Source organism: Amia ocellicauda, chromosome 14 (assembly GCF_036373705.1).
Source record: "Amia ocellicauda isolate fAmiCal2 chromosome 14, fAmiCal2.hap1, whole genome shotgun sequence".
Classification (NCBI taxonomy): domain Eukaryota; kingdom Metazoa; phylum Chordata; class Actinopteri; order Amiiformes; family Amiidae; genus Amia; species Amia ocellicauda.
The window spans coordinates 18,662,495-18,689,388 of NC_089863.1; the positions used below are offsets into that span (position 1 = coordinate 18,662,495).

Genomic DNA, 26,894 nt, shown 5'->3' on the forward strand with positions numbered 1-26,894 from the left:
GTTTAAGACTCTGAGGTTGACTTTATTTACTTAATGAGAGCATTGCATAAACTATTTTGTGTTGCAATGAAGCAAAATAAAATAACAATAGTCTCCAATAGCTTATGTATTCTAGGAACCTCGGCAGTCACAGTTGCAAGTGAAGTGTTGCACCATGAGATGAGGCAGTGCTTTTGAACTCTTGAATAATGTTCTTGTATGGTGGCTGAGAGGTGCAAAAAAGTGCACCAGATTGATGTATTTAGCTGTTGACAATTCCTTATTTTGTCCTACTTGGGACTCCTGGCTAAGCCCCCAATGTCAAAAATTACTAGCAACACCTCTGCCCCCCCACTGCTTGCTGCATCCTCTTTTATTTTCCACCCCCTTTTAAATCCCCAATTACCTCGATCAGGCTTGGGTGTGTAATATAATTACGGAGCACCCCTCCATTTGGGAGAAAGTTCAGCTGCATCATGAGCTCGTAAACAAGTACAAATTAATCAAATTAACAAAACCCAATTTATTTATTTTTGCCCCTTTAATTCTGTGTTTGCATTTTGCTCCTGGGGGCCTGAGTGGGTAAAATGCAGACGCTCCCTTGGCGTGTCTCGAATTTCTGACTTTTCGTGAAGGTAGTGCTGTGCAAAGACTGGCAGGAAGTTGCATAACGGTGTGATACAAAGTGCACTGCAGAAGTGTATGTTTACCAGAGAGAGGGAGAGAGGGGGACTGAGAGGGGCAGTGCGCGAGAGCAGGGAAGGTGTAAGAGAAAGATTAAGAGGGAGGGGTGCAGGCAGAGGGAAAGAGAGAGGGAGCAGTAGATAGACAGAGGAAGGCTAGAGGCTCAGTTTGTCAGTTCATACATCAGTCTGTCAGTGTGCCAGTCAGATAGCCGGTGGTGTGACAGATGGCAGAAGAAATGTCATACTCCGCTGCGATAGAGGAGGCCGGCCAAGTTATGTGCAGGTTCCCTCTGAAGCATGTGGATGGGGTGCCACTGATGAACCTAATCGTAGACAGATGGGACGAGATTGCTGCCTTCACCCCTGACCCCTCTGACATGCTTATCGCCACATACCCCAAAGCAGGTAACCGACTGGCTGACACACCGACTGATACACTGACTGACACACTGACTGACACTCTGACTAACTGACGCACTGTAAGAACTTCTAGTATTGATCAGCAACTATATTGGACTTATCCAAATTAATTAAGTTTGGCTCATACAGGGCCCCTGTATGCATTTGCCTTTCTGTCTGTGTCTTGAGGAGTCTATTGCAGATGGAGACACTCAGTTCTCAAAACATCTGATTCCTCTTACCTGGACACTTTCAGAGAATGAGGTAAAGATGGCTTTATTGATAGGGGACCTTCCTGTTGTTTCTGAGAGTCGTCCACAAGGTTACAGAAATGCTGAGGTGGAAATGTACCAGAGGGTTTGACATATCTTCTAATTAGCTATATTGTTTATTTTTCAGTTGCCATTATTCCTAATTATTCTCACATACAGGCTTTTCTATGTTTGCTTTCGAGGTCTTGACCTATAAATAACCATGGGATCAGATCCTTCGTATCTCCGTCACCGGTTTCTCTATATTTTTCTATTAACTTTAGACAATAAACATCTTACTGAATTACTGTGGTCCTGTGGATTCCTTACACATCACATTTCTTACAACACTGAGTGACTGACTGACTGACACTGACACTGACACTGGCTCATACAATGATACATATCTCTCTCTCTCTCTTTCTCTCTCTCTCTCTCTCTCTCTCTCTCTCTTAGGCACAACCTGGACTCAGGAGATAGTGGACCTGATAATCCATGAGGGCGATGCTGAGGCCTGTCGCCGAGCGCCCACTTTCGTCAGGATGCCTTTCATGGAGATTGTCTCACCCAGGCCCATCCCCTCCGGTGAGACTGACACTGACTAACTGGCTGATATACTAACTGACTGAACGAGTATACTGTATGTGTCTGTGCCGTACTGCACTGTGTGTCTTTACCAAGCTATACTACCGGTCAAAGGTTTTAGAACACACCCATTTTTCCAGTTTTAATTGAAATTTAAGCAGTTCAAGTCCAGTGAATAACCTGAAATGGTACAAAGGTAAGTGGTAATCTGCCAGAGGTTAAAAAAAAAGTTTATGTTACCAACTTTACATCAGAGAATGCTTCACATCGTTAGAAAGCTGAGAGTCTCATCTTTCATGGGATACCAAACACTTGGCAAACAACACAACAGTGAAGAGTACACATGGGATTAAATAGAAGCACAGGGATTTTGTGCCATGTTAAGGGTACCAGAGGGGTTTGTCAGCTTAAGGGGTTAAATTTTGTAAACAAAACGATTCCATGATTTCTTTTTTATCCCCAAATGTTTATATGTTCTATGATTTAATTTCAGAGTACATTAAACTGTGTAAATTTCACACACAAAAAAACTTTTGACCAGTAGTGTAGACTCTGGGGCTGCTTGCATGAACGTAAACTAAGTCTCTGTACTAATCATAGACACATAAAAGCACAAAACAGTCTTTCCTTAGACTGGTCTTACATAGTAAATTAAGCAAAGCATTCTGGGAATTTTAAGACTCTTGAAAAATAGATGCTTCTCTCAAACAGCGATGTTCACAGAAATATGAAAATCTGTGCTTGTTTTTGGAATATAATGCAGAAAAATATATACTTTGTGCAGGGGGCATCGGTAAGGAAAATTGCAGACCTCCACTGGGGGCATGGGAGGGTCTAACGACCTACAAACAGGGTAAGAAAATTAGATTTTAGGGTAAAAAAATTGGATGTCTCCCCCTTTGAATGGTAAGAAAATTTGCAAGGGGTGTCAGAAAATTGGTAGAACTGGGTTAAGACATTTTGTGGCTGTAGGCTATGAACAGTTTGATCAGACAAAAATAAAAGAAACAAAATGCAACAACCAATACGACCACAACACCAGTGCTGCACACCTTACCACCCCTGTACTGGCAAGACCACTGTAACGTTTACACACGTAAGGACAGCAGCTCCCATTGGTGGAGCACACAGATCCACGCAGAACTGCAGAAATGTGTGCTACACACACATGACAATGAATAATAAAAATTAGATTCTTGTGAGGTAAATGTAAACCATTAAAAATATCTGACTTACCAATGATCTTATGTTAGTGGATCTTTTTCCTGCTTTTCTTTCAAACAAACTCACTAATTGAAAAAGGTGAAGTCCCCCGGACATACCAGGTCATATTCAATAGACATCAGAGTCATGAGGTTAAGCCGCAGTTCACCCATTGAGTTCCTGAGTTTGTTTGATCAATCCCATCTTGGAAAAAGACCTTCACCACTTGCATTTGTGACAGATAGTCAAATATATTCTGAAAGTAATAACCACATTATGGAAAACAGCATGGTGTTCCTTATCCTTAAGTAAAATAAATATATTCCATGGTGACTGGGCAGCGCAAAAATGTAAGGAGTTCATCAGGAAAACAGTGTATTTTACTAAAATTACACAGTTTCACAATGAAGATATTACAGCTGATCCCTGCTTGCACAATGTTTCCAAGCTCCAGTATTACTTCCGGCTTTTTCTTTAAAATAATCCTAACTTTTTTTTTTTTTATTATTTCTTGGCAGATGCCCTTATCCAGGGCGACTTACAACATAAGTGCAAACAAAGTGCAAAAATACAGAGAAACTTGTGAAAGGCTCTCTGGCCTGCCACTCTGCTTAGTGAAGGGAGGTTTAGGAAACCAACTCTGTTAGGAAAGAACTGTTCTGGGGGCAGAACGTATATGATGCGTCTCATGGGTTACTTGGAGGCGGGACAGCCATGACGCGACATTAGGTTTTAAAGGTTTGTAATCTTGGAGATGGAGCCACCCCCACGTCTTGCCACCCTATGCAGTTGCGCACACTTGCCCAATGGGCAAGGTCAAACAACCAACATTATAATTAACATTTGTACTTCTGAACTGAGGCCCCCTGGTGGTGAGAGGCGCTAGGCTGCAGCCTATGTAGCCTATGCGGTTAACAAGGTCCAGCCCAAAGGGTAAGAAAATGTGCACGATGGGTAAGAAAATTAGGAAAAAATTTTAGAATGCATGCTTTAATTTGTCTCTAAAACTTATTCCCCATCAATAACTTTTCTTAAGTACAAGACTGTCAGTATGCATGTGTGTGTGTGTGTGTGTGTGTGTGTGTGTTAGACATAATATGTGTGGCGGGAGCGGTTGTACATTTTTTTACCTTCTATTGTTTGGGTGGGTGGGCCCATCAACAGAGTGTCGAATTCGCACTAATAAGAAAGTTTACAAACGAGAGGAGGCCACTCGACCACATTGCTGGGGAGTTTGTTCCAGATGCCTTGAATGCCTTGAAGCCCAATTTCCATTTGTGTCCCCGGGTGCGTGTGTCCCTGCTGATCTGGAAAAGCTCCTCTGGTTTGATGCGGTCAATGCCTTTCATGATTTTGAAGACTTGAATCAAGTCCCCACGTAGTCTCCTCTGTTCCAGGGTGAAAAGGTTCAGGTCCTCAGTCTCTCAGTAGGACATTCCCTTCAGACCTGGAATAAGTCTGGTTGCTCTCCTCTGAACTGCCTCTAGAGCAGCGATATCTTTCTTGAAGTGTGGAGCCCAGAACTGTCCACAGTATCCAGATGAGCTCTAACTAGTGCATTGTACAGTCTGTACATTACTGCCCTTGTTCTCAATTCTACACTTTTAACAATATACCCTGACAGCGGGGTGTATGTGAGCCAGTGAGAGGAGTCAGCATCAGTGACATTTGTTGTATTTCCAAAGCAATTATATATATACAGACAACAACAATCACAATAAATATGACACCTATACACACTATGGACATTCCTCACAGGGAAGTGGAATAGGCCAATTCAAATATATTGACAGTAAGTATTTATATACTATATGCATACCTACCTACATCCGTATATATACAGACTTAAATCATACAAACATATATATGTATACATGCACACGTATACATATACACATCTCTCTCTCTCTCTCTCTCAGGTCTGGATCTCCTGAACACCATGGATCCTCCCAGAGTTATAAAGACACACCTCCCTTTCAAACTGGTGCCCAAAGGATTCTGGGAGAATAAATGCAAGGTCAGACTGACGCTGGCACATTGACACACTGAGACACTGAGGCACAATGAGTGACACATTGACACATTGAAACAATGATACTGATATTTACCCCCCTGCCCTCCTCCTCTCTCTCTCTCTCTCTCTCCCCCCCTCTTTCCCTCCCCATCTCTCTCCCCTGTGCTCCCCCTCTCTTCCTCCTTCCCCTTTTTCTCACTCCCTCTCTCCCAGGTAATCTATGTGGCTCGTAATGCGAAGGACAACCTGGTGTCGTACTACCACTTCGACCGCATGAACAAGACACAGCCGGAGCCAGGGCCCTGGGAAGGATACATACAAAAGTTCATCCGTGGAGAACGTACTGTACCACACTGACACTGTACTGTACTGTATCACACTGACACTATTGTCAATGTCACTGGTATACAGTCACTACTCTTATGCATTATTATTGCCACTACACTGACATTTAATATTACTGATGTTACTACTACTACTACCACTACTGCTGAAATTCCTACTGTCACTATTACCATCACAACAGTATCTATTGTTGATTTTGTTGTTGTTGTTTTATTGTTATTGATGTTGTTTTTATTATTGTTATTAATATGATGTATTATTAGTGTTGTTGTTGCTATATATATTCTGTCCCTGTCTGTCTGTCTGTATGTCTGTCAGTGGCCTGGGGCTCCTGGTATGACCATGTGAAGGGGTTCTGGGTGGAGAGGGAGAGGAGGAACATTCTGTACCTCTTCTATGAGGACATGAAGGAGGTAAGGATGGAGGAATGAGGGAATGATAACAAATTTTTGCCTTTGTCATTTGTACATGTATTCCAATATATCAATCAAGTAGTGTATTTGCATTAGCCTCGTTCCCGCTCTCTCTCACTCGACTTGTTTCCCAGAATCCTCGGCGGGAGGTGGTGCGCATCATGGAGTACATGGGGCGGGCGCTGCCTGATGATGTCATCGACCGCATCGTCGAGCTCACTTCCTTCCAGGTGATGAAGGAGAACCCCATGACCAACTACACCACCCTCCCCAAGAGCGTGCTCGACCAATCCGTCTCTCGGTTCATGAGGAAAGGTCTGTCCCTCTCTCTCTCTCTCTCTCTCTCTCTCTCTCTCTCTCTCTCTCTGTGTCAATCTCTCCATCTATGCATTCATGAGGAAAGTACTTGTGTCTAAACTGTATTAACCGGTCTCTCTCTCTCCCTCTCTCTCTAGGGGAGGTAGGGAACTGGGCCAGTCACTTCTCTCCCTCTCAGAGTCGGGAGTTTGACGAAGACTACGAGCACCAGATGGGCGGGGCCGGCATCCCCTTCCGCACCCAACTGTGAGGGAGCGCCTGCAATGAGCCCCTCCGCCACCGCCCAGGGACTATCTGGAAACTCAGCAGCCACAATCCACAAAAACATAGAGGATTGAAGGTGGGGTGGGTGGCGGGTTTGGGGCAAGGGATGATAGCATGAGGGAGAGGGGGAATGATGCAGGATGTAGTATGTAGGCCATAATTGTAGCTGCCCACTATAGCACTCAATTTCTGAGCTCAATTCTAAATAAAATAATTTGACTGCAGAAAATCCCACTGGACTGCACCGCACTGGACTAGACCATATTGCATTGGACTAGTTTGGTCTGCACTGGACTGGTGTGCAGAGTACTGTACTATACTGGACTGTACTCTACCACACTAAATTATGGGTGCCTCTTAATTGAGAGATTATTTTGGGTAAATTAAGTAAAATAGAGCAGATTAAAATGCTGAGGAGTTTACAAAACATCATTCCTCTATTTAAAAGAAAATTGTATTAATATAATCATCTTATGCCACTGGTTGACATTGCTTCTTAAATAATACTTGAATGTAGTCACTTCAGTGGTCTGCTTTTTGTTTTTATGAACAGACTAATTTACAGTGTACCAACCCCCCCACCCTCTGGCTAGCATGAACATAACACCGTCAGCCCCCCCCCCCCCCCAATGTGGTTGATGAAATAAGGATGGCCCTCCTAAAATAGCCCTGTGCCCCCACTTGGCCACCCCATTGAAAATGTTCTGGAAATGCCACTGTACACTGCACCACACTAAACTGCACTGTACTACACTATACTGCATTACACTACGCTGCATCACACTAAACTGCACTGTACTACACTATACTGCATTACACTACGCTGCATCACACTAAACTGCACTGTACTACACTATACTGCATTACACTACGCTGCATCACACTAAACTGCACTGTACTACACTATACTGCATTACACTATGCTGCACCACACTATTCTGCACTGCACCACACTATACTACACTGTATTGCACTACCACTATACTTTACTGCATTACACTATACTACACTGTTCTGCAATGTAATACACTATGCTACAGTATACTACACCACTATACTATACTGCATTACACTACACCACACTGTGCTATATTGCACTGTACTACACTGCAATACTCTACGATACACTACATTGCAGCAGGGACAGAGTGGGACTAATAAACGTCTCTGGACTTTGAGCCAGACTGGCCTATGGATACTCAACTGCCCAACGATAACCTGTTGAATGTAAATTTAAAAATGCAGATTTCCACCTAAATCAACATGTTCAGAAGTAATTATATGTCATGCGAGATGGATACGCACTCAGAGTGGTATGGCAAGCCAGCTGGACAAAAAGGGCCAAGACTGGTCAATGATTGAATTTGAAAATATGGACTAAATACGTAATGTCACATTTTGTCTGGGTGTGCTGTCTGTCCACTGTGTACTGGACGCTGCACTGCACAGTCACCACCAATAAAGGCCTGATTCACCACTGTCTTGTCTCCTGTCTTTGTTACAGGGGCTGTGGGCACTGCACTGCACTACACTGCACTACACTGCACTTCAGTACCCTGTGCTACACTGCACTATACTCCATTACACTACACTGCACCACACCACACTGCACCCCGATGTACTGCATTATACCACACAGCTCCACAATATACTGCATTATACCACACTGCACCGCATTATACTGCATTATACCACAATGCACCCCAATATACTGCATTATACCACACAGCTCCACAATATACTGCATTATACCACACTGCACCACACTATACTGCATTATACCATACTGCACCACACTATACACTGTACTACACTACTACTATACTGCATTATACTACACTGCACCACTCTATACTACACTGTTCTGCAATATATTACGCTATACTAAACTGCATTACACTACACCACACTGTACTATATTGTACTGTACTACACTATACTACATCTTGAATTGCACTACACTGTACTACGCTGTACACTACACTACACTATACTACACTGTACTACAATATACTACACTGCACGACACTGTACTACACTGCAATACTCTACGATACACTGCATTGAAGGAGAGTTCACTACACAACACCGCGCTGGCAGGACAGTCCTCAAGTGTGGCTGGATCCCTAAATCAGAATTTAGACCGTCCTTCCATAGGCATCAGTACAGGGAAAATTGCCAGCAAATCAATATTTAACCAAGGCATCAATACGTTACAACCTAACTATGATCAAATAAGTAAATAGGACAAAAGGCAAGGTATAGCAGTATAGAAGAGCAATGTGAATGTGGGCCATGCAATAGTCCTTGAGTGCAGGATTTAATTGACCGACTGTGTTTTATTTGGTCGTACAGACACGAAATATCTCAATTAGCGCTGAACAGGAGTGCGGTGCGTGTGTGTGTGTGTGTGTGTGCGTGTGTGTGTGTGTGTGTGTGTATGTGTGTGTGCGTGTGTGCGTGTGCGTGTGCGTGTGTGTGTGTGTATGCGTGTGTGTGAGTGTGTGTGTGTGTATGCGTGTGTGTGCGTGTGTGTGTGTGTGTGTATGTGTGTGTGCGTGTGTGTGTGCGTGTGCGTGTGTGTATGTGTGTGTGCGTGTGTGTGTGTGCGTGTGCGTGTGTGTGTGCGTGTGTGTGTGTGTGCGTGTGCGTGTGTGTGTGTGTGTGTGTGTGCGTGTGCGTGTGTGTGTGCGTGTGTGTGTGTGTATGTGTGTGTGCGTGTGTGTGTGTGCGTGTGCGTGTGTGTGTGTGTGTGTGTGCGTGTGTGTGTGTATGTCGGTATTGTAATCCGATCCCTGCAAATTGGTGGTTGAAAAAATGCGCTGCTGCTGTCACGCACTAACCGCACACATCACACCCCCTGTCACACTCCTCTCCGCTCTCACGCACACCGCTTTGAAACCTGAACACCCATGCACACCACAATCAATCCACTCCCCGGACAGAAACCACTTCCCCACTGCCACTCGACATTTTTAAAATCAGTGTATGTGTGCCGTGTGGGTGAACTGTCACTATATTTCATTCCTAGAAACCAGCGGCCGTATCCGTGCGCTGCAATGACCCGTGTTGTGAGATGCGATCTTGAATTGACAATTCCAACCAGCAAACCCGCATGGGTGACTGTTGTGTATGTGCCTGCCGATATTGAGCGTTGATTGCATTAACGTATGAACCAGCACCATTTTCTGATACTGGTCTTGACCAGAGCAGCAGACTTTAGTGCACACTATCCCATGCTTCGTCGTTTTTGTATTTTTATTTCAATGCAAAACCCCTATTGAATCCACGATCAGCCTAATGTACTGAGCATGCATTCAAGTGCACCCGCCTTCATTCATTTTGAATTAGTAACCCAAACTATAAGCTTACGGGAAAACCGAAACAAAAGTCCGCACCACAACTTTTTTTTTTTTTTCACACGGAACACGTTCCGTCCATAGTTCTGCACTGAACTGTCGCCTTGTCACGCAACGAGCGCCTCTCTCTCTCTCTCTCTCTCTCTCTCTCTCTCTCTCTCTCTCTCTCTCTCTCTCTCTCTCTCCCCCTCTCACGCATTCCGTTCTACTTCTCACGCGAGCTCTCACTGACCTCCTCCCCCCTCTCTCTCTCTCTCTCTCTCTCTCTCTCTCTCTCTCTCTCTCTCTCTCTCACACACACACACACACACACCCTCTGTCTTCGCATCTCCTCCTCCTCCTCCTCCTCCTCCTCCTCATCCGCTCCCTCCCCAAGTCTCTCACGCTGTCTTCTCTCCACCCCTCTCTGTGCGCTATAAAGCAGAGAGAGTATTGAGAAACTGCAGAAGAGGACTAGAGACCTGGGCAAGGGCGTCTGCACAGAAAGAGGGACCCGGACGGGGCAGAGGTGAGAGACGGCACACCGCGCCAGTGCTGGACTGTCCAGCTAGTTGGACGGTAGTGTTTATTGCTCTGCACTTTACACCGCAAAACCACTGCTGCTACTACGACTGCAAACAACCCATCTGCAACACCTACTACTAATACTGTCACATCTAATAAGACTAACATCTACTACTACTTGTAAGCACCTGCTGCTGCAACTCCTGTATTACTAATTGCTAATATTGCTATACCTACACTACTACTCATCAGCTGCTACTACTGCTAATATTACTACTGCTACTGCTGCTAATTTTGCATCTAATACTACTACTAGCAGTAACCCGGTCACTGGTAATATTGCATCTACTAATACAATATCATCTAATATCAATACAGCAAAGTATACATGTAATATTCATACTGCTGCTACTAATAGTGCATCTGCTGCTACTGGTAGTTCTTCTGTTGCAACTACTACTAATCCGTTCTGTTGCAACTGCTATTCGTGCACTGGTACTAATCTAGCTGATGAAAATATAACTTCTACTAATATTGCACCTACTGCATATGTTCCCAGTGTAGTGTTAGTGTATCCTACTCTAGTGTACTGCATCCTAACTGTACTGTCTAGTAGGTCTGGATGTCTAGACTTCCTTACATTTCTCTCTCTCTCTCTCTCTCTCTCTCTCTCTCTCTCTCTCTCTCTCAAATTGAAATTACTGTATGTAATGTACTTTATGGGCAAGACAGGAATGTGCCAGTGTTGCCAAAGCACACAAACAACAGTGTTCAGATGCCACTCTGGGGAAGGGGGGATGGAATGCATTGCCATTCATAGAAAACAATTAATTTAAAACAAGTCATTAGAAACATATAAAGAAATAGATGTCTGTTTTGTATTTTATATTTTTTTAAGTATGCAGCCAATGTCTGAATACTCCAGTTCCAGCACTGACATACAAGCCCACCTTCTGTGTCTTATGGCTGTTCGATACATTTGCATCCATCTCGGTGGTCACTCTGTTAAAACTGACACTCCCTCTCTCTGTGCAGTGTCAGGGTACTGCAGTGTCTGGTCAGTCAGTCAGTCAGTCCATGTGTCTGTACTGTATTAACCCCTCACCTCCCCTCCTCTCTCTCAGTGACGATGTCTCAGCCAGCGCCTGAAGTAGGTTCCCCTGAGCCAGTGGGTGAGGAGTCAGAGTTCGGGGGTCGTGAGGAGATTGTACTGTGGGAGGGGCTGCCCCTGATGCCCTCGGTGGTACGCTGCTGGGACGGGATCCAAAACTTCGCAGCCAGACCCGATGATATCCTGATAGCCACCTACCCTAAGGCTGGTGAGTGTGTGTGTGTGTGTGTGTGTGTCTGTGTGTCTGTCTGTCTGTGTGTGAGTGTCCTGCAGTGTCCAGTCATTCAGTGTGTCTATACTGCATAACACTCTCCTCTCTCCTTCTCTCTCTCTCTCTCTCTCTCTCTCTCTCTCTCTCTCTCTCAGGCACTACCTGGGTGGTGGAGATGGTGGATGCAGTGCTGGCGGAGGGGGACATGTCTCGCTGTCTCCGCATCCCCACTTTCAACAGAGCCCCCTTCCTGGAGCTCAACCCCCTGCCACCATTCCCCTCTGGTATGGAATAGCCTGTCTGTGTGTCTGTGTCTCTGCGTGTTTGTGCCCATTCCAGTCTGTCCACTCTCTCACTCGCTCTCTCTCTCTCTCTCTCTCTCGTGTGTGAGATCAGGCCTGCAGTTGTTGCAGTCCATGCCATCGCCCAGGCTGGTGAAGACGCACTTTCCTGTCCATTTGGTGCCCCAGTCCTTCTGGGACAATGACTGCAAGGTACAACATGCCGACACACTGACTCTGATACACTGAGCTGTGAGTACTGTTGTGTACATGGTCATCTTACACACTCGCAGCACACCAGTCAACCAGTATGCCAGTCAACCAGTAACCCTCTCTCTCTCTCTCTCTCTCTCTCTCTCTCTCTCTCTCTATGAGGTGGTGTACGTAGCTCGCAATGGGAAGGACAACATGGTGTCCTATTTCCACTTCCAGAGGATGAACCAGAAACTGCCGGAGCCTGGGACCTGGGACGAGTACTTCACAGCCTCACTCAATGGACAGGGTACACCGATAAAACTGTGCTGTGTAACACACTGATTACACGATATAGCACACTGCACTGCTGGGTAATGCAATGTCTCTCTCTCTCTCTCTCTCTCTCTCTTAGTTAGCTGGGGTTCCTGGTTTGACCATGTGACTGGCTGGTGGAAGGCCAAAGAGAAACGCAACATATTGTACCTGTTCTATGAAGACATGAAGGAGGTGAGAGAGAGATACAGCACAGAAACCTTGACTGACTGACTGGACATTGAAAGTGCACTGACACTAGAGTACACTGAGGGAGGGGAAGGGGGAGAGAGAGAGAGAGAGAGAGAGAGAGAGAGAGAGCGAGGATGGGGGAATTATGCGCAGGACGCAGAGACACACTGTTGAGATTGCAGAGAAGTGGCGTCGGCTCCTCCGCGCGCCTCTGCGGGCTGCGCTTACCCACAAACCCCTGCTCTGCATCAATACGCAGAGAAGCATACGCGTACCTACGTAGAAATATAAATCGGCCTTTAGAGGAAGTAATCTTCTCATTAAGTTATTGGTGCACACCAATGAGCGAACAGTGGGTCCAAAGGCTTCTCGTTTGTAAACTGTCTTATGTTTCTAATTTAAACTTTACTCTGACTTAGATGTCACATTGGTTTTTAAAATTAATTTTACATTCAGTATTAAAGCAGTAATATTCAATGTAGTTTAACGAAGGATAATATACAAAGTGTATGTTGATTTGTATATATATGTGTGTGTAATCATGCTAGTGATTTTAGCATGATTACAAATTTATATTATTAAGTACTTTTGTCTAAAACGGCAGTTTATAATCTACGTCTATCAGCAGTCTAATGATGTAGCAGAATCCGCCAAAAACATTTAAAACAAGGTGATTCAAATAGCCAATAGCAGGGTGGGAATGAGAGCCAATTGTAATTCAGTTCCTCCTGGCCAATCAGAATGAAGTGATGTCTGAGTCCTGACAGGAATATTTCATGGTACCTTTCTCATGCGAGCTCGTATCTCCATTACCTGAATCCCTGTCTCCTGTCTAAGGACCCTGCCAGAGAGATCACCCGTTTGGCCAAATTCCTGGGGAAGGGGCTGGACCAGGCAGTGATTGACAGGATTGTGGACCACACATCCTTTAGCAGCATGAAGGACAATCCAATGACCAACTACACCGTCCTGCCCTCCTTCGTCTTCAACCATTCGGTGTCTCCCTTCATGCGGAAAGGTCTGTCTGTCTTGATGTGTCAGTCTATCTGTCTGTCTCGTGTGTTTGTTTGTCTGTGTGTGTGTGTCTGTCTCAGTGAGTCTTTATCTGTCTGCCTGCCTCTCATATTCAAATTCAATAAAGCTTTATTGGCAGGACTCATTGACACTGTCTCTATCTTAATGTGATATCTGTGGATGTCTGGTATAACAAGCCCCCCCCCCCTAGTGGCCAGACATAAAATATTTTCTGTAGATGTCTGTCATTCCCCTCTCTCTCTCTCTCTCTGTGTGTCCTGTAATGTTCAGTCAGTCAGTGCCTATACTGAATTAACCCCTCCATATCTCTCTCTCAGGGGAGGTAGGTAGCTGGAAGACTCAGTTCACGGTCTCTCAGAACGAGCGCTTCGACGAGGAGTATCGCCGGCGCATGACCGACCCCTCCCTGATCTTCCGCACGGAGCTCTGAGCCCCCCGGACTACGGCTCCCATCAGCCCCTCTGTTCCACCCAGCAGGGGATGACTACGGATCACACCCCTAACTGGACTACAACTTCCAGCGACCCTTTGTGAGGAACTCCCATGATGCAAACTGCAGCATTCCCCAATCCCCCTTGGCACATATATGAAGGACAACGGTTTCTACCATTGAGTACAGTATGGATCTACATCTAAAATGCATCACCTGTCACTGAAGAATCATCTGAAGAACACTACATCTCCCACGATGCACCTCTGCTATGGTTGGAATAAATGATGTAAAGGGACAAAAATAAAAGTGCTAACTAAGTTTTCAACCCAGACGACACATGTCTTATAATAGTCCTGCGATGTAGGCCTATGTATGTTAGGTGTGTGTTTTGTACATTGTCTAAAAGGGAAATATTTGTGTATTAATTGTACTGTATTAAACAAAACATTAACAAAATAATTACTTATTTGGTGAAGTATAGCTTTTTATGCTGTCTGATAAACTGTCTTGGTTTGTTTTAATGTAATAAAAACAGAACTAATACTGTGACATATGGACTATAGTGTTTGGGTGGGCGGGGGGTACAGCATACAATACGTCTGCACAGACATGTATAGATAGACAAACATAATCTCTTAGACACAATATACACATACACTCACAATACAAACACAATGTAGACACACATATTAGAGACAGATATGGTCACAGAGACACAACTCAACACACACACACACACACAGTAAATCCAACACAATGCACACACACAATACAGAAACACACAGTCTTTCAGACACAATACAGACACACACACTCTCAATACAGACACACATATTAGACAAATATAGCCACCTAGACACAACTCAACACACACACACACACAGTAAATCAGACACAATGCACACACACACACACACACACACACACACACACACAGTAAATCAGACACAATGCACACACACACACACACACACACAGTAAATCAGACACAATGCACACACACACACACACACAGTAAATCAGACACAATGCACACACACACACACACAAAGAGTAAATCAGACACAATGCACACACACACACACAGTAAATCAGACACAATGCACACACATACACAGAGTAAATCAGACACAATGCACACACACACACACACACACACACACACACACACACACAGTAAATCAGACACAATGCACACACACACACACACACACACACACAGTAAATCAGACACAATGCACACACACACACACACAGTAAATCAGACACAATGCGCACACACACACACACACAGTAAATCAGACACAATTCACACACACACACACACACACACACACAGTAAATCAGACACAATGCACACACACACACACACACACACACAGTAAATCAGACACAATGCACACACACACACACACACACACAGTAAATCAGACACAATGGACACACACACACACACAGTCACTCAGACACTCGTACACACTACACACACACACACACACAGTAAATCAGACACAATGCACACACACACACACACACACACAGTAAATCAGACACAATGGACACACACACACACAGTCACTCAGACACTCGTACACACTACACACACACACACACACACACACACACAGTAGATCAGACACAATGCACACACACACACACACACAGTAAATCAGACACAATACACACACACACACACACAGTAAATCAGACACAATGCACACACACACACACACAGTAAATCAGACACAATGGACACACACACACACACACACACACAGTAAATCAGACACAATGCACACACACACACACACACAGTAAATCAGACACAATGCACACACACACACACACAGTAAATCAGACACAATGGACACACACACACACAGTCACTCAGACACTCGTACACACTACACACACACACACACACAGTAAATCAGACACAATGCACACACACACACACACACACACACAGTAAACCAGACACAATGGACACACACACACACAGTCACTCAGACACTCGTACACACTACACACACACACACACACAGTAAATCAGACACAATGCACACACACACACACACACACACACACAGTAAATCAGACACAATGGACACACACACACACACACAGTAAATCAGACACAATGCACACACACACACACACAGTAAATCAGACACAATGCACACACACACACACACAGTAAATCAGACACAATGCACACACACACACACACACAGTAAATCAGACACAATGCACACACACACACACACAGTAAATCAGACACAATGGACACACACACACACAGTCACTCAGACACTCGTACACACTACACACACACACACACACAGTAAATCAGACACAATGCACACACACACACACACACACACACACAGTAAATCAGACACAATGGACACACACACACACAGTCACTCAGACACTCGTACACACTACACACACACACACACACAGTAAATCAGACACAATGCACACACACACACACACAGTAAATCAGACACAATGGACACACACACACACAGTCACTCAGACACTCGTACACACTACACACACACACACACACAGTAAATCAGACACAATGCACACACACACACACACACACACACACAGTAAATCAGACACAATACACACACACACACACACACACACAGTAAATCAGACACAATGCACACACACACACACACAGTAAATCAGACACAATGGACACACACACACACACACACACACACACAGTAAATCAGACACAATGCACACACACACACACACACACAGTAAATCAGACACAATGCACACACACACACACACACACACAGTAAATCAGACACAATTCACACACACACACACACACACACACACACACAGTAAATCAGACACAATGCACACACACACACACACACACAGTAAATCAGACACAATGCACACACACACACACACACACACAGTAAATCAGACACAATGCACACACACACACACACACACACACAGTAAATCAGACACAATGCACACACACACACACAGTAGATCAGACACAATGCACACACACACACACACACAGTAAATCAGACACAATGCACACACACACACAGTAAATCAGACAAAATGCGCACACACACACACACACAGTAAATCAGACACAATGCACACACACACACACACAGTAAATCAGACACAATGCACACACACACACACACACACACACAGTAAATCAGGCACAATGGACACACACACACACACACACACACACACAGTAAATCAGACACAATGCACACACACACACACACACAGTAAATCAGACACAATGGACACACACACACACACACACAGTAAATCAGACACAATGCACACACACACACACACAGTAAATCAGACACAATGGACACACACACACACACACACAGTCACTCAGACACTCGTACACACTACACACACACAACAAACAAAAGGCCAGTTTGCACAACACAGTGCACAAAACATAATGAAAACATAAATATTATATTTAACTACATTTCCCAATAGCACCGTTACTAGTATGGGATAGCCTCTGGTGTCGGATCCGAAAAACGTAACTACATACTAATGAATGAAATACCTGGGGAGTGCGGTGTGCGCTTGGGAGTTGAAGTTCTTTCAACATTTCAGCCCCGAGCAACACGTAGCCGTCGCGCAGCCAGAGACTACATTTCCCGAAAGCCTCCGCGGCACCAGCACTTGAGGCGCCGGCGGGGTGGTGGGTTGACGTGGCCGGTGTGGTGGACTCGACCGGGGTGATTTAAACTCACACGCAGGAGCCGGCAGCAGAGACGGGGGGCTGCTCTTCCACTGCAATTTTTCTCCAACAGCTTTTCGGTCCTTTATTAGTTTTCGCTCACGCTGCTGCCTTTTTGAAACCAATATGTCGGGGAAGATTAAGTCTCGAAGTGCCGCCAACGCCGACTCCATGAGCGGCAGTGTGTCCTGCAACGAGCGCATCCTGCGGGACTGCCACCAACTCTACACCGACTGCGACAGCGGTGAGTCCCGGCAGAAAGCAGGCCGCGTCCTGGCAGCTGTGGGTTGGGACTGAAAGGCGTCGGTGTGGGAGGCATGTTTAATGCAGGACAGGAAGCAGTGCGGACCCGGCTTCATACATGGGGGTCTAGTTTATGTCAGGTTTATAATAGTGGTGCAGTACAGACCTGGAGATGGATATAATGTAGACCTGTCTTCATGGGTGCAGAACAACAGGGTCTAGATTGACAATAGAGTAGATACAGTACAGTGTGCACCACTCCCTGTTATACATACAGTGCAGTGTAGACGTGTCTCAATATAGAGCTGACTGTAGGATCAGTACCGGGTCTCTGGCTGCCCTGTCAGTGTCAGTCTGATGATTATCTCATTGTTAAGTGGGGGTCAATTCTGAGTGGGATTGAAAAATGTTGGAGACTGAAGTGTTGGAAATGATCTTTTGCAGGCTCTCTCTGATTCTGATTTGCTATTTAAGTGTGGGCCGACTAGATCATAAAGTTTACAAACGAGAGGAGGCCATTCGACCCATCGTGCTCGTTTGGTGTCCATTAATATCTGAGTGATGCAAGGATCCTATCCAGTCTATTTTGAAATGTTCCCAAACTTTCTGCTTCTACCACATCGCTGGGGAGTTTGTAGATTGTGACGCCTCTCTGTGTGAAGAAGTGTCTCCTGTTTTCCATTGAATGCCTTGAAGCCCAATTTGCATTTGCATGCTGATCTGGAAAAGCTCCTCTGGTTTGATGTGGTCGATGCCTTCGTTGATTTTGAAGACTTGGATCAAGTCCCCACGTAGTCTCCTCTGTTCCAGGGTGAAAAGGTTCAGTTCCTCAGTCTCTCAGTAGGACATTCCCTTCAGACCTGGAATAAGTCTGGTTGCTCTCCTGTGAACTGCCTCTAGAGCAGCGATATCTTTCTTGAAGTGTGGAGCCCAGAACTGTCCACAGTATCCAGATGAGCTCTAACTAGTGCATTGTACAGTCTGAACATCACTGCCCTTGTTCTCAATTCTACACTTTTGACAATATACACTAGGTCAGCTGGCATTGAATTGTTAGTCTGGCACACCAGGGAGTTGCCCCTCTTAATTATTTTTATCTATAACTGCTCCCTCTCCCTCTCTCTCTCAATTCTAATTCAAATACAAAAAAAAAAGCTTTATTGACATAACTAAGTGACATCAGTGTGGCCAAAGTATTCAGATGGGCCCCGTTCTCTGGACCAGGGCAATGGAGGAACAATTGTATACAGTAATTAGACATTTTGAAGACTTTAACTCATGGGGAAAGGTCTCTCTGTGTGTCTCACTCTCTCAATGCAGCTTTCAGTCACTGGGTGTGTCTGTATTGACCTCCCTCTCTGGCCTATACACCGTATGCAGCCATGGTTTGAAATGCACATGCAAATGATTCTGTTTCTGTCTTGATGCTGAATTGCTCACTTCACATGCAAAACGACATCGAAACTGAATGCAAATGTGCAACTTATCGCTTTACATGCCACGGGCTGGAAGCCAGAGATGGCGTAGTGTGTGGCATCAGTGAGGCCCGTCTTCTTCTGGTTCCTCTTTCTCTCTTATCTCTCTCAGTGCAGTGTCCCTGAACTGCAGTGTGTTTACTGTATTAACCCACTCCCTCTCTCCCCTCAGGTCTGATCTCAATCGCTCAGTCAGTGGGGGTGTCACTCCTGGCCCCCAGGAAGAAGATCACAGTGATGCTGATGGGGAATCACTCCGCTGGCAAGAGCTCCTTCATCAACTGGTAATGCTGATCCCTCCTCTTCCTCTCACTCTCAGTTCAACTTAACAGTTCAATTTAAAAAAGCTTTATTGGCATGACTAGGAGACGTCAGTGTTGCCAGAGCATTGACAGACAGGACCAGTGTGCAGGAACAGGGCAATAGATATGGCAATTATACATTTTAGACTTGAACAGATCTATGAACCTCTCTCTCTCTCTCTCTCTACTGTATTCACCCCCCACCCTTCCCTCACAGGTACATAGAGGAGCACATCCAGCGCACTGGTGTGGCCATCGAGACTCAGGGTTTCAGCATCGTCACCAGTGGCCGCAAGAGGGAGTCCCTCACTGTGAGTCAGTCTCTCTCTCTCTCTCTCTCTCTCTCTCGTTCTGCCTCTCCCTCCGTTAACATTCATATTCTTCTTTCTCATCCCCCAGGGCAACGCGACCCTTCACCTTTACCCCCACTTCAAGTCCCTGCAGCAGTTCAAAGGTCAGTCCGACGCCCCCAGCAGAGCGCTGTCAATGGCGTTTTGTTACACGGCTGTCATTCCAACAGGGCGTTAATTACACTTGGTCTTCCTCACTCTCTCGGTCTGCTCCTGCTCTCCCTGCCTGTACAGCTCTGCCTGCCGTTGGTCTCCCCTGTCCGTTTGTCCGCGGAGTCCCAGAGCTCTGGGGACCAGTCACACAGTCCCAAACAACCCCTCTCTGTGTTGGGGGGGGGGGGGGGCTCTGTACACTGCAGTCAGGAGAGAGAGAGAGAGAGAGAGAGAGAGAAGCACAGACTAGACAAAATGTGTGTCAGTCAGTGTCGGCGTTTCATGTGAGATTTACTGTTTTAGAGGCACATAGAGACGTGATTATGACTCTGTCTGTCTGTCCCTGCAGGGGTGTCGGAGTACATGGGCACAGAGATCTCCACGTCCCGCCAGAAGCGTTTCAGTTTGGTGACGTTTGTGGACACGCCCGGCCTGGTGGACGGGGACATGAAGTACCCCTTCGACGTGGACCAGGCGCTGTTGTGGCTCGGTGCGTCAGTCTTTGTGTGTCCTCTACTGTACTGTTCTATCTCTCTCTCTCTCTCTCGCTCCCCTGCTGTGCAGTGTGTAGTGCAGTGTTTTGACGGTGCTCCTGTGTTCAGGCGAGCTGTGTGACCTGGTGCTGGTGTTCTTCGACCCGATGGGCCAGGCGCTGTGCAAGCGCACCCTAAACATCGTGGAGCGGCTCAACGAGGCGCAGGGAGACAAGCTCCGCTTCTACCTGAGTAAGGCTGACGAGGCCGGCACCGAGAGCGACAGACAGGTACTGAGACACTCTGAGAGAGAGACGGGTACTTACACACTGAGAGAGAGAGACGGGTACTTACACACTGAGAGAGAGAGACGGGCTGTACTAACTATCTCCGTGTGTCTCTGTGTCAGAGGGTGATGATGCAGATCGTACAGGAGCTGTGCAAGAGACCCGGATTGAACAAGTGCGGCTTCGACATGCCCACCATCTACATCCCCAACCCCAACAAGGTACCGCCGCCGCCCACTGCACACCATCTCCATCTCCATCCCCAACCCCGACAAGGCACTGAACACTCGCCCTCTCTCCACCCCTCCAGCCGAGCCGCTGTGTGAACCAGGTGGAGGAGGTGTGCAAGACCATCGAGAAGACCATCAACCAGACAGTGCAGAACACCCTGAACTCGCTGGAGAAGGACTGCGAGCTCATCGGCACGGCCATCACCGACACACTGAGCGCTGACCGGTACTGACGCACTGCCGTCTCTGAGCACTGACACATTGAGTGGGACTGACACAGTGACACTGACTCTCTCTCTCTCTCTCTCTCTCTCTCTCTCTACCCCCCCCAGGCAGGCCGCAGTGAGTAACCGCTCCGCCCGCTGTAAGGGCTGTGTGCTGGGGCTGCTGGGTGCCGTGCTGCCGCTGCTGCTGCTGAGTGTGCTGGCACTGGGCAGCCTGTCTCGAGAGCTGCTGGAGCTCACGCTGGGCGAGAACAACACCGACACCCTGGCCCTGTACATGGTGAGTCTCCATGCGTGTGTCTCTCCCCTAGACTGGACTGTGTCTCTCTCTCTCTGCTTGGAATGCGAGTCTCTGTCTCTGTGTTCTGGACTGTCCTATGTCCGTATGTCCGTGTGTCAGTTGTAGCAGCAACTTCTGCACTGTGAGCTGTCTGTGTCCAGTGTTTTTGTGCTGTAAGTCTCTGTGTAAGAGCGTCTGCTGAACAATTTATTTATTTATCTATATTTTTATAGCGCCTTTGACCAAGGCGCTTAACAATATTTTTTAACAAAACGGTACAATGAAGAGAATTGGCTGAAGGAAGAAGGTACAATTTTGGGGCAAGGATGAGAAAGTAGAGAGTGGTGCTACAGTGAGAACAGAGGCTAGGGCAGGGATTGGCAAACAGGTTCCTGACCGGGGGTTAGGGGCTAGAGCAAGCAGTGGGATAGGCTAGGGTGAAAAGATGTGTTTTTAGGGAGGAGTGAAAACTGCATAGTGAAGGGGGCTGCATTATATTGAACTTAAGGGACGGGAGGGAACAGAGCAAATGATAAGAGCAGCCAGGTAGGGTGGGGTGAAGACCATGGAGGGATTTATAAACTAGACTAAGGAATTTAAATAAGCAGCGATAATAAACGGGGAGCCAGTGTAGCTGGAGGAGAAGAGGGGAGGTATGAGGGGAGCGGGGGAGGTTAAATATGACACTGACAGCGGCATTTTGAAATTGCTGTAATGGTATGAAGGCATATTAGGGGAGGACAAGGAGGAGGGAGTTGCAGTAGTCGAGGTGGGTGAAGATGAGAGGATGAACCAGGAGTTTGGTGGCAGAGATGGAGGGACGTATTTTGCAGATGTTAAATAGGTGAAATCGACAGGTATGTGTGATGGCCGAGATACGATCAGCAAGGGAAAGGGTCGCATCGAAGATGATGCCAAGGTTGTAGGCAGAATTAGTCGGAATGAGGGACAGGGGAGGAAATAAAATGGTGGGAGAGGGAAAAGAAGGGGAGGGAAAGAAAAGGATTTAAGTTTTTGGTGGGTTGATGGGGAGGTATTGGCATGCCTTTGGATTAGCAGTCAGGCAAGCAGTTCTATGGACGGAAAGGTCAGGGGTGAAGGAAGGGAAGGGGAAAATATTTTTGAATGTCATCAGCAAAAGAATGGTGAGGGAAGTTAAATGAGGAAATTAAAGCAAGAGGTGAGGTGTACAAGGAGAATACATCAACAATAACAACAACAATGAAAATGAACGGACCATTTTGTGGACATTGACGTCGTGTCTCTCTCCCTTGTGTCCAGGGCCCAGTGGACAAGGTGGTGAACTCCCTGTCCGTGCAGTCCCAGCTGTACTGCTGCGGGGGGCTGGTGCTGCTGTCCTTCCTGCTGCTGCTCCTGGCCAGACTGTCCTTCCGGTGAGAAATGAACCCCCCTGCTCTGCTGCTCACTTCCTGTGCCTGGCGAGGGGAATGCTGGGACCTGTAGTCCTATAGTCACACTGTATTAACAGCCTCTCGCACCCCTCACTGTCTCTCTAATACCATCTGCTCTTGCTCTCTCCAGCACTCGCCCCACGCTCTCGGGGAAGCAGAAGAGGCAGCTGCAGGACAGGCTGGAGTACGTGCAGGAGGTGGTCAAGGAGAAGAAGGTACTGAGACTGTGAGTGAGTGATATACTGACTGACACAGGGACTTGATTCCATATTAACCCGTCTCTCCCTCTGTCTCTCTGCAGAAGAAGTTGTATGCAGAATACCTCCGGCAGAGCGTGGGAGATCACGACATGGACTGAAGTGTGGGGGGGACCCCGAAAAACAGCACTAACATGACTCCCCATCACTGCCCACCCCCCTACAGCCACAGCTGAACACTGCCGCCACTACAGCCTGTGACACAATAAGATTGATTCTGGGGGGTGGGTGTAGTCCCGTGCTGACAGGTGACAATGCTCTACTCTCAGATGTCTATTGCTCTACAAACATTTCCCATGATTCCCAGCTCACAACGACGAGGTCACCGCCAAATTCCAAGATTCTAAATGGGAGTCGAGTCACTGCACTATATCCCCCACGAGGCCTTGCTTTTTGCCCCAGCTATGGTAGCAGGGACCCCGGGGAAATGTAGTTTAGCTCCCAGTCCTGCCTGTGAATGTTACTTGAGCTCTGGGAATGAACTAAAAGACTATAGTGTCCACCATAGCAAGCCCACTTTCTCACTATTCACACTAGAACACTATGGGGTTGTAGTCCTTGTCATTGTATTACATTTTTATTATGCATTTCATTAGTCACTCTCTCCCACAATGCCTTAGTCTTCAGTGTCCGATCATGGCTTCTGGCTGATGCTAGCAAAGCATCATGGTCTTTGTAGTTGTCCGCACCCTAATGATGTCTTCAATGCGATCCCTCTGTACTGTTACACTGTAAGTCTATTTTATATCTTTTGTAATAAGATTTTATAAGTGAAGTCAAGACTACACTACTACCATAATGCTTTTCTCACTGGTTTGCCAGTCTGAGTGTTTACTTGAGCATCATGGGAGCCTGTAGTCCATGTGTCAGTGGGGGGGGAGGTGTTGACTGTAGGATTTAACTAACACTGTGGAAAGATTGTCGTCTTTATACTGGGAATAAATGCATAAAAATACAGAACAGTTGAATGATTTGTAGTATCTTCATTTACCGCAAGGTGGCACCATTACTCCACAATCGCTCCTGATTCCACAGCTCCACTCACTTTACGTGTATTTACAGTGTAGCTAGTGTGTAATAAGTGTAGTTGGGGAATTTTGCAACTAGATGTATCAATTCAGCTGCTTTTCTTTCACTGTAACTGTGAACCAAAATACACTTGGGCTTCTTTCTCAGTACTGGCAGTCAGATACTGCCCATGTGTGTCATAGTTGCCAACAACTGTTCCAATATTACAATACAAACACCTGAGGTTGATTTTTATTACAATTTGTTTTTATTATAAAGTGCTGCAAAATGACAGCCCTGAAACACAGCTGTGCTGTTAACACATTACACAAAATACAAACCATAGCTAATGCAACATGAGCTTTTCAGTGTAGTTTTAAAGTCAGGCGGCAGCAACAGTCAGTGCTGTGTTGGGAACCAGTTCACTTCACCCAGTGCCATCTAACTGGATTCAGTACTGGACTGTCTCTCTGCAGGGCTGGAGACCCAGCTGTACTGGACTGTATTATATTGTATTTTAAAAACATGTTTACATTGTCATTTATCAGTGGAAATTCATAAAATGAATATTAAATGTCTGGCTGCGGAGGGGGGGGCATCGGAGTGGAAGAGTGTGTGGATCCGTCACAGTTGGACTCCAGCTGTTGTCCAATCCCTTGTACACTGATGAAGACAGATTATATTATCAGCTTTACTGAACATAGAAGAAATACATATTTTTAGCATTATTTACTCTGCCTCATCCCTCAAATCATTACATCCTGCTAAAAGACACTTTTTTTGTACAAACTCAGACTTAGAAAAAACTCGGCTAAAACCCTGAAACAAAACAGCCTAAAAACACCCCTCTCTCCTTGTAATTACCAATAAAACTATAAACCATGGTCACTGTGCAACACAAATAAAAATACCATACTGACATTAAAACCATCAATGAATATGGTACAGGAAAAAAAAGTTGTGCCCATCAGTTAAAAAAAATCAACTGAAAGAGTGATAGTAAATGGGGGACTTATAGTATTTATATAAAACTAATCCACTCACCATATTCAAATGGAAAAATCCCCCATAAACAATCACCCACACTGGCAGAGAGACGGGCTGTCCAGCGGGCAGTCAGGGTACCTGTGCTGCGAGGGCTGATATGGCGAGTGCTCTCTGGGCTGTGGGGAGAAGTTGGGCCCATCTCTCTCCATACGGTCACTCCTGCGAGCCGACACCCATCGTGGACATCTGGAAAGCAAAGTCGCTAACATCAGGAAACAGGTCAAAATTGGAGCACCCTGCTATGTCCTCTATTGCAGAAGCCCCTGCCTGCACTGCACTCATTTAGCACAGGTAATCAGTAGGAATGAACTACCTTAATTACACAGTAACTGTGTGGGTTCAATCCCAGATGGGGGACACTGCTGTTATACCCTTTAACAAGGTACTGTACCTACATTGATGCTGTTGTAATGGGTAATTGTATTTAAAAATATAGTGATATATTGTTACAATTGTAAGGATAACAGCATCTGCTAAGAAATGTAGTATTATAATATGACCTGCTATACTAGAAACTAGAGTTTCATATTCCTGCAATACATCTGAAATGGAAGACTGTGTCCAATCATTAATCTGTCACTGAGGTACATCATATATAAGTGCTTATTACTGGAAACTTAATAATTCTTAAAATAATGAATACACAGAAAAGTATAATACGTGAAAGCTATTGATGTCAATGTTAGAGCCCTTATTTAGATGCCTGCTCTTCACTGTACCACAGCAAGCACATGCGATGACTATATCAGATTTATTGGTTGAAACATTGTCTGCACAAGTTGAGGGACCCCAAAAGCCCCCGCCTAATGAGTGCTCTTGTGCGGGTTGTAAGCGATCAGCGGGGCTGGCTGTGGAAGAAGCACATTGCTCTTCCAGACACACTGCTAACTTAAGACTCGTTCCTGGTGTTGGTTCACTTTTTACAACTTGTGTCGCTCAGTGTTAGTTTGTTGAATTACCGGACTATCTTGCCTCTACATCGACCCTTGTGAATATTAAGTGTCTTATACAGCGCGGTCTTATTCAATGAAACTGCTTTGCAATGTTATTTTAAACTACTCGTGTGTCTGTTTACTTGCATTTAGATGAGAGTGCTGGTGTGAGGTATGAGGTGCCGTTAGGGACATAATTCACCCTGTGGTACATACACTATACTGAGACGCATACACTACATACTGAGATGCATACACTACATACTGAGACTCATACACTACACACTGAGACGCATACACTACATACTGAGACGCATACACTATACTGAGACGCATACACTATACTGAGACGC

General features: G+C 45.8%; 3 protein-coding genes across 4 annotated transcripts; all 3 read left to right on the top strand.

Moving 5' to 3' along the window:
• The first annotated feature begins 707 nt into the window (after positions 1-707).
• On the top strand, positions 708-7,937 carry sult1st6 (sulfotransferase family 1, cytosolic sulfotransferase 6). Of its 2 annotated transcripts, XM_066721962.1 has the most exons (8): positions 708-1,070; positions 1,772-1,900; positions 2,685-2,753; positions 5,023-5,120; positions 5,331-5,457; positions 5,781-5,875; positions 6,010-6,190; positions 6,331-7,937. In XM_066721962.1, the coding sequence occupies exons 1-8, from the start codon at positions 890-892 to the stop codon at positions 6,441-6,443; spliced, it is 993 nt and encodes a 330-aa protein (XP_066578059.1). In that variant the 5' UTR covers positions 708-889; the 3' UTR covers positions 6,444-7,937. The 2 variants fall into 2 exon arrangements, with proteins under 2 accessions (XP_066578059.1, XP_066578060.1); XM_066721963.1 differs by lacking the exon at positions 2,685-2,753.
• Positions 7,938-10,223: 2,286 nt separating this feature from the next.
• On the top strand, positions 10,224-14,639 carry LOC136767906 (sulfotransferase 1C2). The gene is made up of 8 exons (XM_066721978.1): positions 10,224-10,324; positions 11,445-11,639; positions 11,798-11,926; positions 12,039-12,136; positions 12,299-12,425; positions 12,531-12,625; positions 13,460-13,640; positions 13,975-14,639. The coding sequence occupies exons 2-8, from the start codon at positions 11,450-11,452 to the stop codon at positions 14,085-14,087; spliced, it is 933 nt and encodes a 310-aa protein (XP_066578075.1). The 5' UTR covers positions 10,224-10,324; positions 11,445-11,449; the 3' UTR covers positions 14,088-14,639.
• Positions 14,640-17,813: 3,174 nt separating this feature from the next.
• Positions 17,814-24,522, top strand: LOC136767852 (uncharacterized). The gene is made up of 12 exons (XM_066721894.1): positions 17,814-18,112; positions 19,759-19,870; positions 20,106-20,199; positions 20,288-20,342; positions 20,741-20,881; positions 20,994-21,154; positions 21,274-21,372; positions 21,462-21,607; positions 21,714-21,885; positions 23,167-23,279; positions 23,428-23,512; positions 23,599-24,522. The coding sequence occupies exons 1-12, from the start codon at positions 17,995-17,997 to the stop codon at positions 23,653-23,655; spliced, it is 1,353 nt and encodes a 450-aa protein (XP_066577991.1). The 5' UTR covers positions 17,814-17,994; the 3' UTR covers positions 23,656-24,522.
• Positions 24,523-26,894: the final 2,372 nt, after the last annotated feature.

Excerpts from the sequence above, each read along its gene's own strand:
- sult1st6 (XM_066721962.1), top strand. The coding sequence starts at position 890 with ATGGCAGAAGAAATGTCATACTCCGCTGCGATAGAGGAGGCCGGCCAA. Across the intron at positions 1,071-1,771 it reads CGCCACATACCCCAAAGCAG|GCACAACCTGGACTCAGGAG; the intron begins GTAACCGACTGG and ends TCTCTCTCTTAG. Across the intron at positions 6,191-6,330 it reads CTCTCGGTTCATGAGGAAAG|GGGAGGTAGGGAACTGGGCC; the intron begins GTCTGTCCCTCT and ends CTCTCTCTCTAG.
- LOC136767906 (XM_066721978.1), top strand. The coding sequence starts at position 11,450 with ATGTCTCAGCCAGCGCCTGAAGTAGGTTCCCCTGAGCCAGTGGGTGAG. Across the intron at positions 11,640-11,797 it reads AGCCACCTACCCTAAGGCTG|GCACTACCTGGGTGGTGGAG; the intron begins GTGAGTGTGTGT and ends TCTCTCTCTCAG. Across the intron at positions 13,641-13,974 it reads GTCTCCCTTCATGCGGAAAG|GGGAGGTAGGTAGCTGGAAG; the intron begins GTCTGTCTGTCT and ends TCTCTCTCTCAG.
- LOC136767852 (XM_066721894.1), top strand. The coding sequence starts at position 17,995 with ATGTCGGGGAAGATTAAGTCTCGAAGTGCCGCCAACGCCGACTCCATG. Across the intron at positions 18,113-19,758 it reads CTACACCGACTGCGACAGCG|GTCTGATCTCAATCGCTCAG; the intron begins GTGAGTCCCGGC and ends CTCTCCCCTCAG. Across the intron at positions 21,373-21,461 it reads ACATCCCCAACCCCAACAAG|CCGAGCCGCTGTGTGAACCA; the intron begins GTACCGCCGCCG and ends CCACCCCTCCAG.